The 20029-nt window shown below is 41.1% G+C and overlaps 1 protein-coding gene across 1 annotated transcript; it reads right to left on the bottom strand.

Moving 5' to 3' along the window:
• Positions 1–420: 420 nt before the first annotated feature.
• Positions 421–19584, bottom strand: SUSD2 (sushi domain containing 2). The gene is made up of 16 exons (XM_032128281.1): positions 19465–19584; positions 17600–18908; positions 16118–16322; positions 14624–14775; positions 13957–14124; positions 13537–13711; positions 11864–12065; positions 10728–10813; positions 10252–10520; positions 9117–9260; positions 8579–8734; positions 7423–7671; positions 6064–6336; positions 5368–5550; positions 1021–1111; positions 421–711 (listed from the first exon to the last, which is right to left on the bottom strand). Exons 2-16 carry the CDS (start codon positions 17664–17666, stop codon positions 687–689), a joined length of 2445 nt encoding a protein of 814 aa, XP_031984172.1. The 5' UTR covers positions 17667–18908; positions 19465–19584; the 3' UTR covers positions 421–686.
• Between the last annotated feature and the right edge of the window lie 445 nt (positions 19585–20029).

The following is a 20029-nucleotide window of genomic DNA, read 5'->3' as shown; positions in this document are numbered from 1 at the left end:
TCAAGCTATTGTCTAAACTTCTACAAAGTCTTATTACCTGGCCTGTGAGACGTTTTAGCAATGGCAGTACAGCTTTGCTATGCACAAACTAACAGCGAAAAACCCCCACGCTAACAGCAAAATACATAGAGAAAGTTGCTGTGTCGAGAACAGAAGGAGACAAAGGTCCTTGTAGCCCCTTTACACCATTACTGTGTAATCAAATAGCAACCCATACAGGGAGAGAACAATTTGCTATTCTGAAAGGGGAAGAAACAAAATACAGTTTGTAGGCCTTAACTATTGTATCAATACACAGTATGAATGCATCTCACTTTTAGCATACAGAAACCTCCCATCATATAAAGCTGTAAGGTTGATTTTGAGGAGGAAAATATGCTTATGTTTGGCATTTGTGACACATATAAAAAGGACTCCATATAGTAGCATGGCTTTACACATAAATTTTAATATCACAGCATAATATGCCACATTCTTCTTTCTTTGAGCTGAATTCCTAGTGAATGTAGCATCTTTAAGCTGATGAAATACTGGAAAACAATAGCGGTGTTCTGTTAGCTTGGTGGTGTGCTCTTTTTTTTAATGATAAGTTCAGCAGTATTTAGTTCTTCCTCACACATACAGTCTTCTTTCCAAGGACTGTAACCCCATTGTGTTTCCATTCACTCAATTTCCATTCCATTTTATCAGGCATTCTGTTCCTTGCGGACACTGGAACAGAGAAGGCGTAAAACTTTGTAACAGTTGATAACAAAGTTCAGAAAATCAACCATATCTCCATTTCAATCTGCCAGTATTCCTAGGCCAGAACCATTTTCATTTGCTATGCTGCCCTCTTTCTCCACCAGTCAGTTGCACACACAGTTGATAAGTGTGTATAGATCAGTTGCACTTTGTTTTACCTGTAGCACACTGGCAGTTTGTTGCCAGTGGTCATTATTAAATTACTATTAAAAAGGTCATAACAGTTGCTATTTCTTTAGGAGGTTCATTTGTGTTTTCAGTTCAATTAAGGCTTACCTCTCTTTTCTGCATAAGTAAGCCAGACGTGCCAGGACTGCAAGACCGACTACTCCAAATACACTGCCAATAAGAATTACTTGTTTGATATCTGAAAAACAGAGACCAAGCACAAAAAAACCCATGAAGACTTTGATATACATTTCTTCATATCTGTTTGAATGCAGTCTCCTGACGATTTTTGAAATTGTACGTATAGTGTTAATTTTTCTGTTCTCTTTATTTGTGGAACAAACTGCCTCCCTTGGCAGGGGGATAGGACTAAATGATGTCCTGGGGTACCTTCCAACCCTTTACCCTTTCAGATTCTCTGAAATTGGTAAAGATTAGGAACTCACAGAATTCTTACATTTGACTGTTAGAGCAGGTGGCTGCAAAAGCTTTGTAACACCAAGGGTGGCTGGTGGTTAATATGCAGTCAACATTGTGAATGTGCAGTATTGATGTAGAACTGTCAATCCCAACAACTGAATTTTTTTTCAATCCTTATTCCATATAGTTTGATTACTTTACAAATTACCTCTATTTTGGCATTAAATTGTGAAACCACCTTTGCTGCTTAATAATCTAGATAAAAGAGAGCAGAAGTGACTGTTCTGATGTGGGTACACTGAACTGCATCAAAGAGTTTGAACACACCAAAACATGAAAAGTGTCAACTTGATTCTGTGACTGCCTAATAAGGACACCTGAGAGGGAGAAAGAAACCAGATATGAAACAAATTTTGAATTAATATTCTCATTTTGTTTTCTTATTCAACTAAACAGTTGCAGATTACCATGACACATGACAATATTCATAGAAGTTAGGAGATGCAGCATCTGGAATGAACTGTCTGGGAGAAACAATGATTCCTGCATTTTGTATTTGAGCCTTAATACATCGGGGCTCATTTTTACCAGCCCTTCCTTCCATCGTTTTGTCACACCTGCAGTAAGAGCTGCCCAAACCACAGCCTAGCACACAGTGATGGCAGAGTGACATAACAGACAATTCTGTGATCCTAGAACAGATTATTCAGCTGTTAAGTTGGTTTATAGTGAAGTTTAAGGAAAGAAATAAACTGTTTCACAAGCATTGGTCTGTCGTCCAGTAATTTCTAAACAAGGCCTAATGTTCAGCTTACACATCCTTCACAGGGAGGTACCCAGTCTCTGCCAGGTGATGAGAACCCACCATTCTGGGTGGGTTAAGTAGTTAGTCCAGCAGTGATTTGCCTCTATTGTGAAATCTTTGTGTTTAGAAAAAGCACAGAAGACTAATGAGATTTCTGACAGCTTTTCAAAATGAACTGTATTTACACAGAGCCTGGGCCTGGAAAAGGAAATCTAAAAGGAGGTGGGGGGTGGGGGGGGAGAGAAAATAACCCAAAAGACAAACAAAACTAGATTGCCCTTAATATCACCAAATTATTGTCTGTCTCAAAAAGACAGAAAAAGACTGTATATATATATATATTGCTAATATCTTATGATTTTTAGCTGGATGTTACATCTGATTTTACTAGATTCTCCTTTTTGCTTTTGCTGGATGGCTTCTTTGTTCTTCTTCTTTGTGATATTCTGTGAAGAGAGGTTGCTGTGGTACTGGAAAGACTTGCAGTGGGATTGTAATTAGAAGCATAGCAAAATAATTATTAGCAGAGGATTTCCATGGAAACTTTAGTCCAAGGAAGCAAAATTCAAAAACAACAATATGCAGGCGCAACAACATAATTTGTATTTGAAGTTTCAAAATACTGAAATGGATTTTGTAAAATAACTGGCATTACATTTTCTTGTTTCCATCTCTTTTCCTATCCAATTTTCCTAGTTCTCATGCCTTTATTTTAGCTGTTCTATCTCTTGAAAAATGGAAGCGTATAGCAGCTAAAAAACCTTGGTGATTTGCAAGGCAGAGATTGAATCTGATGTGCCACAGAACTGCAGCCAGTGTAATGAACACAGCACTGTAGAGAAGTACACCTGTAAGCTTAGAATAACAGAGGGCTGGGCCCTGTGCTCTTGACCAGCATGAAAGAAATAATTTGAGAAAGTGTGTGTTTAATACTTCACTCTCAAAGCAAAAATGTGACTGCTGATCACAGTGGCTGTGTCAGTGGTCACCCATTCAGGCACCCAGAAACTGGGAAGGGCTGTCCATTAATTTTGTAAGCATTTTCCTGGTGTCAAGAAGGTCTTTGTCACAGGACTTGATAAAATGGGTGTTGGTGAAACAGCAGTATGCTGCTGTGTAAACAGAAAAACAATAAAGAAAACTGACCTCAGGAACAACAGATTTTGACAACACAAGGACCTTTTCTGTACTGGAGAAGAGAAGGCTTGGGGGTTGGAGAATAGAGAAAACAGCCAAATAGAGAAATAACAGAAAACTGGCACTGGAATTCAACTATATCTTGGACCAGAGGCAGAAATGTATTTAGTGGAAAGCAAGTACTAGCTGTCCATGCTATAAAAGTATGAGAAGTTTAGATATAAGTGAAAGAAACTTTGAACAGTATTGCCTCTCTTCTCTGTAGAGACCTGGGCCTGTCAATAAAACAGCCTTCTCACACAAACACTGATATCTAGCAGAATACCTTATGGAAGAAGGAGAGACAAGGATAGATATAAATGCCATTGTTGGGGCATAGCAGTAAGAAAAAAAGAATGGAGAAACTTGTATTTTATATTATGTCGATCAGTTGTTGGTATTGTCAGTATCCTGCTGCTATGGACAGCACTGCCATACTCCAACTTCCTGAGGCTAATAAAAACCATCATTTTTGGTTCACATTGCAAATTAACTAGAACCCCAAATATCAAATAGTAAGGAGGGGAAGGTCTTTGTTAGATAAAAAAAAAATTCTTTCCCACCTTGTTTTTCTTTGTCATCTTTCAGGAAAGCATTGGGAAACATTGTGGGCTTTGTTTGCTTATCCACAAAGCTGTGTCATGTCTCCATCATTCTGAATGCAATCAGTCACTGCATATCTTCCAGCTCCTTTCCTCTGATCTCACAGGGCTGCCTTTCTGTCACCCTTTTGCTAGTGTAAATGTCAGCATCTGTTTTGCTTATTGAGACTGACTGGCTCTTATCCAGTATGTATGTGCTTGATGGCAGCAATGGAAAAATATTCTTAGCTTTCAGCTTGGCACAATGTTTTGCCACTGCCTTTTAAAGATCTGGCCTTTGCAAATTTGTCTGCTGCCCAGACTCACTGCAGTTCATCTTACAAATATCACTAAATGTTCAGAACTGTGTTGGAAGTGTACAAGCAATTGGTACAGGCCAGCAGAGGCTGAGGAAATGTGTCAGCATGACAGGAATTCATTGCTGATGTGAAGTGCACTTTCCACATTTCTTTGGAAGGGTCTTATAATGGAGAATCTGTTAGTATGAATTATTTCATGAGTGCTTTTGGGAACTATTAACTCTGCATTAAAAGTGCTTCAACATGCCATCTGGCCTTGCATCACCCTGGTGCTTTGAAATATTGCCATCTTGAGGACATTTGGAGTGTATGTGGTGAATGAATAAAAAGAAAATTTGGGGCCATTTTCTGTAAATCATAGAGACAGCCTAACTGCTACTAAATCCATCAATCCCAGGCTAATTGATAATCTATTAGTAGTAACACAAGAGGGGTAATAAATTTATATTATTTATACTAAATACTATTGCATCATTCACAATACATTTACTGCTATAGAATAATAGAATTATGTTTTGAGATAACAAAATCTTTTAGAAAAAAAGAGTAAAAGTGTTCAACAACTGTGGGGTGTGTCTGCTCTTGAATCACAGAATCGTGGAACAGCTGAGGTGGGATGGGCCCTCTGGAGGTCATTTTGTCCAACTCTGCTGTTCAAGCAGGACCACCCAGAGTCAGTTGCCCAGGACCATGACCTGACAACTTTTGAATATCTCCAGGAAGGGAGACTCTGTAACTTCTCTGGGAAAGCTGTGCCAGTGCTCAATCATAATCACAGTAAAAAAGGGTTTTCTGATGTTCAGAGGGAAGCTTCTGTGTTTCAGAGCATGCAGAGGCCACTCTGCTCTTGTCCCTGGGCACCACTGAAAAAAGCCTGGCTCCATCCTCTTTTTACCTACCCTTCAGGTACCTGTACCCTTTGATAAAACAAAAACTTTTAAACCCCCACCAAAATGCACACAAACACCATGAGTCACCTGTTATTTAGATTTGAATAATAGTCTTTCTAGAAATTCAGACATCTCATGTCCGATGTTTTCCTGAGTAAGAGAAGCTGCTTTTGTCAAGGGCCATTATGATATACTGAGATTGCCTTGTCCTTGATAATGACTTTTTAGTGACAATATGTCATACTGTCTAAAAGGCAACAGACCTGTTTCTGGCCTGCAGTGGGGTGGATCTCCTGACCAGGCTCCTGACACTTGGCAAGTTCTTTGCTGTGACCCAGTGAGTTCATAGCCCGGATTGCAGGCGAAATTGATGGTTGAGCCCAGCAGGTAGTTAGTTCCATTCTTGCTTCCATTGGTTGGATGATCCAGCCAGCCACAAGAAATCACTAATAAAAGAGACATATCTGGTTAGAGTATTTAGGATTTGGACCAGCAAATCTCCATTACAATGCTTCAAATGGTATTTTAGTGGCAACTCATGGAAAACCAAAGATTTTTAGGCTATCTGAAAGACAATACTTCCTGCTACTTTTAAAAATTATTTTTAAGTCCAAGGAAAACAGATTAAGCGTATAAAATGAAGATAAAGTTCTATGCTGTGGTGTTATAGTGGAAGAAGTGGAAAGAAATTTGAGTTTGCCTAAGTATTCCGTCAGTACAGAGTTTTCCTGGTACAAGGATGATTCCCCACTATTAGAGTATTTATAGGTGCATGAACCTACAGTTAAGCAAAGCCTCCTCAAACAGTGTTAACTCTTTAGATCCCCTGTAGAAATAACTATAGTGGTGCTCCTTATGGGCTGTTCACTTAAGAGTTGCACTTGATGATCCCAGTGGTTCCCTTCCAACTCAGAATATCCTGTGAGGCTGTAATGATATTTCCTGGAATGTTGTATCACCTGGCTCTAGATGTTCTACCAGCAGCTTGTGATTCTGATGGGAAAGTCTTGTGGAATTTCCCACTTGAAGGCTTCTTGTTGTCAGGACATCGAATCTGCAGAATGGGTCAGAGTCACAGAGTGAGACCATCTCTTCTACCAGGGGATCAGCAGGGTCTTCATAAGGGGAAAACACGGGCAGAAAGGAAGCATTGTGCTTTTCCCCATAAAAGAAACTGTTCAGTAAGAACTCTGTGTCATAAGTAAAGAGAGAAGTTCCATTTTCAATAGCCCCTTGGGAGACAGAGAAAGAAAGAGAGATTCATGTGTAACATTGCCAACATATACCACCTTCTGCTACTAATCCAAGTGTTTATTTACAGAAATGTAGCCAGAACTGGAAGAGATATAGGAAGCCCTACAGCATCCTTCCAGCTCAAGATTATTTTCCTTTTCATATGCAACATCTTAACTTAGCACCAAAGTTGGTATTCATTTAATCTGCTGTTTCACCATTTTCTTAAAATTAGATCCATATAATTGTGTAGCTATGATTTTCCATAAACATGGTTTTATATGCCTCCTAGCAAAATGGTGACAACAGACAGAGCTACCTGAAGCATCCATTTCAAACAACACAGATCCTGAGACTAAGTGTCCCTAAATTCATCATTTCTACCATGGTCCTGCTCTTTGTTTTCATTCTGTTATATCAGAAACTTCCTGAGGCTGAAGCAGTGAGACTTTTCTGATGATCTGAGCCCTGGAGTATGGTTACACTGTGCTCAATACAGAGATCATCTGGTAGCCAGAGGGTATTTTGCATTATGTTTCTGGCCCATCTCCTAACCTGGTGCCAGAAGGAATGCTGACCAATCTAATGCTGCAGATAAGATAGAGCAGCCCAATCACACGTTAAACAATAGGAGACATTCTTTTACACACATCCCCCCCACCCCCTACTATAAAGGGACAATTACTAAATTGTGATTTCATAAATGATTTTTTAAATTGTCAGCATGGTACATGATGAAAGCATAGCTAATATTCTGGGAAAAGATAGCTGGCCCTGGCTTTTGCTGTATTTCTGTAACACTGTAGTCTGCTGATGCTGTGTTCAGCTGACCATAGTAGATGGCATTCTGAAAGTGTAGCCTGGGAAATACGAGGTCTGACTCCTGATGGAGCAAAGTGCTGAACACTCCATCATGGTTCTGTTTTCACTCCCCACTTGGATAGAGGAGGGCATATTTCTCTTACTCCCTTTCTCTTCCCCCCAGTACTGGTTTCTTGGCACAGACTTCATTTCCTAGTCTTTAAATCACAAACTGTTTTGAATCTGTAAAGAAAATATAATAATAGACCAGAGAAATTACTTACAGTTAGCTCCAAACTCAAACACCTGCTGGGGACTTGCATGAACTGACATGGTGGTTTTATTCTTGAAGGTGTAGTCATCCTCTGGATTGCCATTCATTACCCCAAAGAGACCCTGAGTGTGATTCATAAACTTCTCTGGGAGCAGAACTGTCAGGGTCAGAAATCCTCCACTTCCCCTTATTTCCACTCCAGACCCAGAAGAGAACATCACAGTGATGTTCTGATCAGGTGTAGAATAGAGAAAGAGACCTATAGCAATGAGAGGAAGAGGACAAAATAGCTAATTATCCATAGTGAAACATTCATTGTGTTTTAGCATCAGGTAAAATCATCATCAGTTTTAACTACTTTTCATAAACTTTTCCTCCCTTCCACTCTGAACCGCACTCTGAGAAGCATTTCAAGGGAAGCCACACTGGAAGCACCGCTCTCAGTGGTCACAGTTTTCCTCTCCTTCTCCCTTGTCTTGTCAACACCTCCCTAATATGGCTTCTTCTCCAGGCCCCATCAATGTCCCTTCCATTTTTTTTCCTCCCTCCATCTCTCTGCTTCTGCAGCTCCTTGTCAATGTAGCCCTCCACTTGCTCTTCAGCCATTTGAGGAATACTAATTACTAGCCACAGAAATCTTCCTCTTCTGAATAGGGGGATTATTGTTAAAATTCAAGTGATATATGATGATTATTTGTCAAATTATCATAAAGACTAATCAAGTGATCACAGCCCTGTTGGACAAAAAGCCAACTTTTAGTAGTTTTTTCGGCAGAATAAGAGAGGAAAAATATCTGACCTACTGAGAGAGCTCCCAATAGGTAAACGTGAAATTCAGTTATATTTTAGTATATGGTATGGTTGTATTTCACTGTATTTCATTTTATTTGCTAGGCTTCATTCATTAGAGGCAGTAAGCTCAAAGCAGAATGTAGAGTACAGAGTTTTTAATTCCATTCATTGTCCACAGGGTGAGAAGGAAAACCATTGCTCTACAAACCAGTGAAAGAGGACGTAGAAGACATGGACACTGAAGCCACCTGTTAAAACACTTCACAAAGGGATGCTGAGAAGAGAGTTGAAATGCATGCATCTAGAGATATTTTTAACTATACATGGGCTCCATCAGAATATAATTGCTTACAAGGCTGATATGTGTAACTAACCTTTCAAGTCCATCCAACTTTGTTCAGAGAAGCTGAGAACCCTCTGGTTCAAGAGGACCTCCAGATTCAAATCCTCAGAGTAGCGTACTTCAATCACATCAGAGCTGTTCTCCTGCATGGCCACTGCAGACAAGCCGGTCCCCTGAGCCCCAGTTCCTTCCAAAGAAAAAAACCAACAATGCTATCAAAATGCACCAGCTGGCAGCTGTGCCTACTGACTGATTTCTAGAACTGGCCTTATGTTTCCTTATTGATGAGAATGGGCATGGAGAGAAATAAGATTTTTTTTTTGAGCTCTTAAACACAGCAGAAAACCTTACACTTCTGTTGCTCACACCCAATAAAACTAGCAATTAAACTTTGATTGGGAAGTTTTTCCTGAAGATGTTGTCTGCTTTCTGATTATCTTCCGAATGGTGACTGTTCACAAATGGCCAAAAATGAAGACTACAGATGATAGGAGGATTGCTGCAAAATGCAAATCAAACAAGCTCAGAAGCTATTTTTTGTCATCACTCTTCCTCTCTTACCGACTTACCATCGGGAAGGTGTGCCTGCTGTGTCCTCCCCTGCACTCTAAGGGATGTGAGATTAGATTCTACCAATGTGTATTCTCCTAGGCCGTTGAAGGTGAAGTTCAGACCATCAAATGTGAGGAAATGAGGATCCCCAAAAGCAGATGCTATTTTTAAAAGCAAAAAGAGAATTAAGAACAAGCAAAAATCACAACCTATTACTCCTCAAGTTCACGAGACAGGAAAGAGGCTAGAAGACTGTACCACATGCAATATATGTGGAGATTTAGACGTAAATACAGGCCTATTGCCTTATCTTTGCATCCATATCCTTTGCACCCTTATCCCCTTTTGCATTTCCAACTTCCATGTAAATCGCTCCAAATTGCTTCTAATTTATCTTCTTTTGTGTGCTTTAATCTGTATAGTAAAAAATACAATGCACCTTGCCATCCAACTCCGTGAAGCTGTATTTTCACAAATTCATATTAAACTCTGCTTCTGCCAATACTTTTGATGAGGTTTCTTTAAGCAGCCAAGCCACTCATTTATGACCCCCAACTACCTAATGCAATGGCCTCTACAGTTTTCTCCTTTTTTTCCTGATGCAAACTGCTGCCTCTTTGCACTCCTTTATGGGAAGCCAAGTCCTGCTGGACACCTCAGCACCTCAGCAGCATAGAAGGCAAAACATGTGGTAGCAACAGAGATATGGCAAGACTTGAAGACTGAGTTAAAAGCAAGCGGGAGAAAAACAGACACACTGTAAACTGTAAATCCTTCTTGTTTGATATTAGTATCTCTCATCATGGTAGCTTTTTCTAACTACTTCCTAGCTGTCATTAACCACCTCTAACCACCTTTTTTTCCTGAAAAAGTGCACACTGATGATACAAAGTCGTGGAGGTTGACTACTATGCTTTGGCTATTTAGCTTCTAGGGTGAATGAGATGCTCAACAGCAGAAAATCTTGCAGCACAACTAAAAAACCTATATGGATTTTGTAAGTGATAGATCAATAGAAACCTTCCATGGAATTTTTCCTCCGGACGTTGTACCCTCCCCATTGCCAACACATATGTGTACATATACAAATATTCTAAAAGCCAACACTGTATCAAAAATCTACTCTCCGTAAGGAGATTCTGAAGCCCTTACCAGCTCGGGGCGGGCGGTACGTCCTGCAGTCACTAGAGGGCCGCCTTTTCATATAGAAGTCACAATTATCAGACCACAGGCAGCAGTAATAGAAGCTGATAACATCATAAAGCCAATGGGAAAAGCCAGGTATCCGGGGAGGCTTCAGGAATGGTGGTGAACCCCAGTCATGTCCTCGATCAGGTGTGCTGCCTCCGGTGGAGTCGTGCGTGAGGATTTGGGTTCCCGTGGAGTCGTAGCAGCACTGCTGTCCAGCCCCGTACTGGGGACTGATTGAGAAAAGCAGCAAGAAAGTCATCATTTAGCTCCACCTCTATTTAGGGATTACTTATTGCCTTTTCATGGATACAGCTAAATATTTTGGTTACCGAGTCTTATCTGATGTCCAGTTAGACTTCACTCCTGACGTCTGTGATGCTGCTGTCTCTGAGGTGAAAGGATTAATCAAAAAATGCAGTTTTAAAAATTTTCTTTACCTGGCTTGAATGGCTCTTACGCAATGCACAGCACCAGGATGATAAGTACACACACTCCCCTTTTCAATGTCACAGCCATAATCTGTCTGAAAAAGATCAATGTTCACACTTAATGGGGTTCTTTCGTCATTGTCCTTTCTATTCTTACGTTCTGTCCCCATCCTTTGTATCTGACATGTGTAAAGTTGACAGGAACTGGTTGAGTTTCTGTGTTGAATTTAATACCAAAGTGTCTGGAGCAACATGTCTAACCTGAGCATTTTGCAGTCTGTTACACCAGACCTTGAACAACAAATGCAGCTAGATGGGGATTCAACTACAAGTGTACAACAAACACAGACACAACAGAGTAAATGTTTGTCCTATGTTCTTAGACAGAGTGAGTAGATCTACTTTTTTCTTCACAAGCTTTTAACTGTACACATCATGTTTGGAGCTTCATAACCAGAATAGTAACAAGGTTTACTTAACTTTTTTTTTTCCTTTTAAAAAAAAATATGCATAAACACGCTGACACCATTTGGTATCATAAATAGGAGATGAAGTCACTCTCATATGGTCCTCAGATTAGCAGTGTAAGTGAAAGTGTAGACTAAATGGCCATTGATTTTTTAGCTTTTGTCAGTTCCTTGATAACAGTGAAGCTGAGGAGGAAGGAAGCTGAATAAAGGAAATAATGGATTACAGCTATGGACTTGAGGTCTGAAGTACAAAGCAGAAGGGTTTGCAGCAAAGTATGATTTACTAGGCAGAAATGTGGCCTGTTTGTTACAGCATGGGATATCACCTATAAACACAGACTGTTTTCTTGTAGGATCTCAAAGAAGTCGTCCCTGCTCCCAGCTCCACAGAGCTCACTGTCCTCTCTGAGTGTTTTCAGTCTACCTTTGGAACTACTGTCTTAATTCCCTGTTTGAATGTAATTTCCATCTCCTATCCTATAGGCACTTTTACTCATACTACCTGGATAAGCTTTATTTACCTCTGCCATTTGATATGCTACTTGTGCAAATCTAAATATAACTTAATGTCCTTGTAATAATGTTTAGAGAGGGAACACGTGTGTGTGGAGTTTGGCACTGCTTAAGCTTCTACTTGGAATTGTAATAAGCCAGAGGGATCAATTAATAACTTACATGGAACCTGCCAGTGTCAGCTCTTGCCTGTGCCAAAGTGCAAGGGCAGTCTATAATTTCTTTCATGAAGTTTGGAAGCAACTCTTCCTTTTTGTCCCATTCTATACATTTTGCAGTTGCCCATGCATTTGAGTCATTTCTGAAGTCTTTCTCAAGGTGCCAAGCCAGTGCATGCTCTGAGCTCCAGATTGATGCAATGTTGCTGGAAAAAAAAAAAAAAGAAACAAAAAATAGATCTGGTAGCTGAACAAACACTATTTTGACAGTAACACTGACTTAATTGCTGATTATGACTAAGAAACACTTTTTGACCTGCAAGTTATTTCATTGCAAAGCCCACTGCTTTCTTTTTCCCTCAAAAAGTTACAGCAAATCAAAATTTTCCAAATTCAGGAGGTGATAGGACAACATGCAGCAAGTATGCAATAATCCAAATACATTTTAGTAATTGTGATCCTGGCTTACATGGATCATTTTAGAGGCAGGTTTTCTGTTCACACCTTTTGACTTTGGAGTTTCCTTTAGGCCAGAATGAAGAATATCTGGATTCTTAAACAAAACATAACACTGCACCCCAGTACTATCAGGGCTAATGGCAAAAGATGGGGACAAACCATTCAGAATCCTTGAAATGTTCCAAAGCCACTGTGGTTTTCCCTCATGAAGAAATATCACATACAAAGTGCAATAAAAAACCCTCTAGAAGGAGAAAAGGTTACCCTTCTCTGGGTAGCAACTCCTAAATGCTAAAAAGGGTTCTGACATATTAGCAATATGTTGTAACACCGAAGAGGTGGCATTTATATGTTCAGAGAGTCTACACCATCTACATCAAAAACTGCATTCGTGGAAGAATTATAAAGGAATATCTAAGGGGAATTAGGTAGTTCACCAAAAATCATGGGGAAATATGCAATGAAATAAAAGGAAATGGGCATAAAACTTCTAGTAATGCAAAAGCTTACATACCTACGAAAAATAGAAAAACAATTAAATACAGGGGAAGGCCTGTGGCTGCAGTGACAGAAGTTCTGCAGTTAGAGGCTCCTCCACAGCTGTGACAAAACAAAAGAATCAGCAGATCCTAGTCTGGTGAGAGTACTGGGTTTGGCTGGGGTAATTTTCTTCATAGCAGCCTATTTGGTGCCAAGTTTTAGATTTGTGACCAAAGCAGTGCTGATAACACACCAGTGTTTTAGCAACTGCTGAGCAGTGCTGGTATGGTGCCAAGGTCTTCTCTGGTTCTCATGCTGGCCCCCAGGGAGAAGGACACAGCCATGACAGCCAACCCAAACTGACCAAAGGGATATTCCATGCCCTAGACCATCATGTTCATTAATAAAACTGTGGGGGTGTTTTTCCAAAGCAGCCCTGGGTGAATAACTGGGTGAATAACTGTGCATCAGACTGCTTGTGGCAGACTGTGATTCTTCCTCCATGCTCCTCTTTACTTTAGAGAGTAAGTTCAGTCCTTTACAGACTGAACTGTCTTTATGTCAACCCATTAATTTTTCTCACTTTTGACCTTCCAGTTTTCTCCCCGTTTTTTTACATGAAATGGAGCCTGAGTCTCAGTTTTAAATGCCAAAGGAGACAATAGCTTATAAGGAAGCTATTATTATTACTATTATTATTATTATTATGAAGAAGAATGAATGTTGTGATGCACTTGCCTCTGCCCATCAAAATAGTTGCTGGGTATAATCCTCAAAAGTCCAAAGTCCCATGTATTGTAATTTCCTGTAGCAGGTACAGGAATGAAAGAAAATTGCCCTGTATTGGGGATTTCTCTTTCCAAAGTATAAAGATATTTCCATTCAGCCATCCAGTTTTCCGAGTAACTGTCACCTGTCAGACAGAGGAAGAAAATGGTTTTGGATGCTGGAAAGAACGATTGCCACAAGATTGAAATTGGATGTCTTCACCCATATGTAAATGAAGAGGAAAAGCTGACATTTTTGCCATGAGTTCTTTATACTTGCAGGTCTCTTCTCGAGGCCTCAGTGAAAGCGATCACAAGCTGTGCAGAGCTCTGCACATAAGGTACATGTGTGATAAATGCTTGTGCACAGGTAGGAAGAAGGTCACTTTACCTGTTTCCTGGTATCCCCAGACTTCTATGTTGACATGGGTTGCTGCAAGTGTCTGGTGTGTCCAGGTAAGAGTTAAGTTTCCACCAGTGTTGGGGGTGCCATAGTATTGCCATTTTGTCTCATTTACCAATGTGCATTTTTCTCCATCTGAAACTTTGCTGTGATGCACTGCATTGCAGAGGAGAAAAAGAAGGCTAATGACATTTTTGCTTTGCATAGTCCTGAAAAAGTGCTACTATATTACTTAAGATTCAGCAGTATTTCCCCTGGGTATATTTTACACAGCACAGGATGCATGACATGAAAAGAATAAGCTGAAGCTGAGAGAATGCAACCCTTACTAATGTCGGCAGTCCTTAGATTGCAACACCACAATGCAGTTACTTGAAGAGGGGACAAAAAGTGACAGAAGTACAGACAAATTGGGAATTGGTTTGGTCAACCTCATTTTTAAGCAGGATTTTTCATTCAATGCTGCTGCTGCTACTCAATTGCTATGATAGTTCATCTCTCAAAAGATGAATTAGCTCGAGGCCAGCAAGACTTACTTTTCTGAGGCCTGTTATGGAAGAAGAAAACTGATCAAAAGGGAAAGGCTTATACAATCCTGCATCCATGGAGGAAGAATATAGGAAGAAGAGGGGTGCTGTAGATATAAGTAAATAACCTGATAACCAAGTTCCAGAGTAGGGAAATGTCAACCCATTATCTGTAGAAACTTCAAAAGGGATGAAACCAGTCTCATAAAGCAACGGGGAGATGCAGTGGGCTTTTCCATCCTTGGCAACATAGCCACTGGTTATGATTTGCTGCTTGAACCTGTAGATGTTGAAAACACTTTTCAGTGACACCATAGAGAGAAGGAAAATTCTGAATGTGTTTCATCAAACAACCTTGTGTCATGAGTGGATCATTTCAAGTCTGGGGCTGTTTCGCTTGCAGCAGGGAATATAAACTGGAAAAATCTGTGCTTATTACATCAATGTGGATTCTGCTGTGAACTGCACAAATATACAGCAATCCACAAACCTTCAATTTACTATTTAATTACTGGGGGAGGGAGACATGATAAATTAGCAACAAAGGGACAGCAGGAAGAGGAAGATAATGTTACAGCATTAGTAGGATTACAGGGTGGCTAACACTGACCATGAGGCACAGTTATTGCAAATTTCTGATTTGGTTTTTTTTTTTCCTGGTAAGTCCTATGAAGGCAACGAAAGTAATTTCATGCTGTTCTAGAATTTCTGTTGCAAAGGTTAACTCAGAACTCATTGCTTGTTATTTAACCATTTGGTTCCAGTTAGGGCTCTTGCCCAGTGTCCTAGGGTATAACTCCACCTGTGACTCTTCAAGACTGATACGTGGGCACTGCATATCTACTCCAAGTATCAGAGCGAGCTGGGGCTTGCCAGAAACTGGTACCTTTTGTCGTCTGCACTGAAATTTGCCTTGGCTGTAATAATGTAACTATGGAGGTAATTCAAAGTACACAGTTGTGTCCTACAGAACGAATGCCTTGGTCAAAGGTTTTCCAAATAAAGAATTGAGAACCTTTTCAGGTACTGCTATCCATATGGGAAGGACTCCAAAATCTCACTCAGAACCTTCTGTGGAAATAGTAGCAGGACATCAGGGTCATCAAAATTCAGTGTACTGTATGTATTGCACGTGCACGTGCACCTGAGTGCAATACAGGCTGACACATTTAGGATCCACAGTTTTCTCTTCCAGGATAAACATGAGGTGTCCTTCCTACATTTCTTTCTTGCTGTTTTCTCATCCTGATTAAGAAATAAATGATTCTTTCCCACAAAGGAAAATGCTAAAGAAATATTGACAACCAAGTGCTCTGAAAGAAAATTCTTTTAGAAAAGTCAGAGTTTTAACATGTTAAGGGAAGAATGAGCAGAGTAATGACTGTGCCACACAATAACTTGACCTAAAAGAAACGACCCTGTGTAGAAATACAGTCAACAGGTATCCTTGAGGGTGAGGGTCAGCAGAACTTTTCAAACCTACAAGTCAGGATTCTAACAACTTTACAAAGTCTTCACTCCCATATAGACTGGTCTTGTTTTGTGGTAATTGCCCGTTGTTGGAGAGTGAGATTATAAAGTTTCACCTCCCTTTGGCAGAGGAATATAAAATCGTGGCCCACCTGCATTTTACCACAGAAGAGGCATTAAAAGCTGTGTTGTTAATCAAAAAGTCTTTGCCTCCCATGAGAGATCCCGAGTATGGAGAAATCTGAAGACAAAATTCTTTATAATCAGGACAGCATATCCCCAAAGACTGGCATGTCACCTGGCAAGAACAGGTACCAAGCAGCGCCCCACATCGGTTTGCGCAAGAGTCTTGAGCTCCTTGTTAAAGGAAGAAAAAACAGTCAGGAATGTTATTGAACTCTTTGAGATGTTCTCTGAGGCAGAAGTTCATCACCCAAAGGACTACAGCAAGTAAATAAAATAGGCTGGTTATGTTAGTTTAGGAATGTATTTAGGCGAAGGTTGTAATCACCTAGGTATGAAGGTTGCTCCATTTTGAGTAGCAAAATACACTTATTTACCTCCCAGCCACTACCTCATTTCATCAATTCCATGGGTATTTCTACATGTGATAGACAGATATATCTCCAGAGCAGCCCCTCAGTGAGTGTCACTAATTACATTTATTTTTGAGAGTAAGTCTTAAACATACCAGAACGGGGGTCCCCCACCATCAACCCTACATGGAAATCAGTAAGAACAGGCAGCCAGTGCTCTTGGAAAGTTAACATCAGCAATGAAGTGGGCTCCAGCACAAGTTTATTAAGAGCTCCTGAAATGTCTTTGTTTTGTGCATTTCATTTGAGTCTGGCCTTAAAAAGGTAGGTGTTATGAGTCCTGGGTACACAGGTGAGTAGGCTCTTGGCTTAGGTCTGGCTGAAGTCTGGCTGAACAGAATGAGTAATTACTGGACATCACAAGGAAAACTACTCAGCAAATGAAACAGGGGGAAGAAGACAGACATTACAGTAACACTGTCAAGAATAGCTGGGTTTCACAAACAGTTAAGGGGGAGTTAAGTGAGATGGATGTGCTGCACAGACACTGGGAGCACTGAGGACCTCTTGGGAAGTGGAATCTTCCAAGTGCAACACTGGGAACTGTATCAATAGTATCATGCAATGCTGAAATGACCTCGGTAAGTATCAGAAATTCTAAATTTGGACATGGGTCTTGCAAAATTGGAACCAATTACGAAAAACTAACTGAGGGAGGATTGATTATTTGTGAGGACACAAGCAAAAAGAAAGGCAGGCATCAAGGTGGGTGGTGAAGAACAAGCATGGGAAAATGCAAAGAAGGGAAGTAAAAATGCTTGTTCAATATGGGAAGCTAGAAAGTTTTTCTCTGTCTTTAAGTATATTTACTGCATTCTCCAGATTGTCTGTTTACTTACAGAACAGATCCACTGACCTGATGGAAATTATAGGGGAAGGGATTGAAAATGACACCGTGCAGGTAAAAGCTGGCCTGAGTGTCTATGCTTTAGCTTGTACCGATGGTATCAGCAATTTCTTACCAAGGTGTGTATTCTGAAGCAGAGAAGTCAAAAAAGTTTGCAGTTAAAAGCAGCAAAATGTTTGAAAATCACTTACCTGCATTCCGAAGAGCAGTGAGGGTGGTGAGAATGAAGAAAGAAAAATCTAAGCCAATGAGTTTCATATTTTGTCCAGATGATTTGGGATGGCTGATTGTGGTAGTCTTCGTGCTAGTCTGGGAAAAGCCTTTAATGGAAACAGGTGTCCAGAAATAAACAAGATTCTCACTGTTCAAAGGTTTGTTGTAAATTACTGAAGCAAAACAAATTGAACTAAATGCTCCATTCCATTCCAGAGGTCATCTCCAATCCAGGAAAAGATAGAAAGGGAGATAGTCACTGCAACTCCTTCACATTAATAGTCAAGTTTTTCTGAAAGAGGGGTAGATGTTTATTGTTTTACAAGCATTTCTGCTTCAAAGTTCAAGATCACAGGATCACTGGCACAAGTTCTATGCTTTAATTTTGCTGGAGGAACTAAACCCTGTTATCACTTAGAAGAATGATAAAGAATACATGCTGACAGTACAGTTTTGTTCAGAAAATAGTGAGATATTGAGGAAGCATGTTTACTGCACAGTCTGTGACAGCATGAGGGTTGATTTAAGTGAAGGTAGACCCTTCCTTTTCCCTCATTTTAAGGGGTTAAACTGAAAGAAATTCACCCATTTTATCATTTTAAGGGCTTAAATCAGGTGATTCCCCTCCATTTCAGGGCACTTCTACCTGTGCCCCAGCACCACCTCTCTTGCGTGGGAGTAACCCTTGGATACATGCAATTTTGGAGGTGGAGTCGAAATTCCGGCGGTGGGATCCAGAAAGAGAACGACAGCTCCTTTCCACAGGAAGGAAAACACGCAGCCCCAGTGCTCCAGGTGCAGCTGACAGGCTGTCCTGGGGAGGTGGAGGCGCGCAGCTCCTCTCTGTCCTGGCAGCTTTAGTCCGGGAGCGATCTTTGGCTGTGTCGGATTTTGTGTCACAGAGCAGTGACTGCAGTGGCTCGCTGGCGTCCCCTGGTGAGCGGCAGCGCTGCTGCCAAGCAGAAATGAGCCCGTGTGCGGCGCTCGCAGGGCACACGCGAGCTCAGGAGCACAAACCAGCACGGTGGAACAAGAAACTGGAGGCTGGAGCTGGGCTCTGAAAGCAAGGAAGCTGAAACTGTTCCTTTGGATAAAGCCGTGTGTAGAAATTCCTTTTTTGCCTCATCCGTCTGGGTCCGTGAGACTGAATCTTTGCAATCAAGAGTCACTAGAGTTGTTGTTAAAACTGTCAAATGTTGTTATCTCTCAGAGAACTGGGCCAGCACTGAGCTAGTCTCGTGTGCCTGGAGTGCTGTAAGGAGGGGAAAGACGGTGTCCCACTTCTGTCTGGAAAAATTGGAGGAAAATAAAAAGTAATTTCCCTTCTCTCTCTCTGACCCATAACCAAAGCAGTTCTGTAGGACAACATGGACATCACTGCCCCCTCCATAATTTGGGTGAAATATTCATATACTTTATAAATAATCACCTTCCCTGCTCCTCAGTCCTTCACTGCACAGAGAGCAGATTTGCTCCGTCCTTTGTTCCTAACAACACCTTTCCAGCCCAGATCCCAGTTCTCACAGACACAAACTAAACAGACCTAAGGCACTGGTTCAATCATCACCTGGAATCCCCAGCTCTCCCTGTTTCCTAGGTTGCTCATCCAAACACTCACAGCAGTCTCACCTCAGCCCAGAGACTGTCCTCAGACCAAGCCATCACCAGTGGTGGTGGTCCGGATCAGAAAGGAGTAGAAGCTGCAATGTTGGGGCCCTGCTGGAATTGCCTTGGCATGGCTTTTCCAGCCCCAGTGTCCCTGGAGCTCCAGGCTCTTTGACTCTCTCAACTCTAACCCTAACATAACCCTAACCCTAGCCTGCCCTTAACCCAAACCCCGTACCATGGGTTTTCCAGCTCAGAAAGATGTAGAAGCAGCAATGTTGGGCCCCTGCCGGGGTGGCCTTGGCACGCCTTTTCCAGCACCAGTGTTCCTGGAGCTCTAGGCTCTTTGAGTCTCTCAAGCCTAAGCCTAGCCCTAATCCTCACAAAAAATAATGCCTTGTGTAGGCTGTGAGTCCTCTACTGGAAGAGAGGGAGAAGCTCATCAGGAATGCCCTTCCTTCATCTCTCTTGGCTCTGGAAGGCTTTCATTATCATGCACAACCAGGATAAACAAATGAGACTAGAAACCCTCTAAGCAAAATCCATGCTCGGGCGAGTAGAGCTTTGCAGAACCCATGCTAATCCTGCTCTACAAAGCACATTCCAAACATTTGGCACCTCCTGCATTTATAGGAACGAGGGAAGTCATGTCCCTACTGGCCTCCACCTCCTTCATGGGTATAGATGGGCCCTGCTTCTCAAAGCTCTTTGCCCAGTGAGCCTGCCAGGGAAGCAAGCTCATGGCTGCCCTTGGAACCTGTCTCTAAATAGTTTCATTCTGGCAGGATGACGTAGTGGAGCCT

The sequence above is a fragment of the Corvus moneduloides genome, chromosome 18 (genome assembly GCF_009650955.1).
Source record: "Corvus moneduloides isolate bCorMon1 chromosome 18, bCorMon1.pri, whole genome shotgun sequence".
Classification (NCBI taxonomy): domain Eukaryota; kingdom Metazoa; phylum Chordata; class Aves; order Passeriformes; family Corvidae; genus Corvus; species Corvus moneduloides.
Note: the sequence above shows the minus strand (reverse complement) of the source record. Positions and strands in the feature narration are given on the sequence as shown.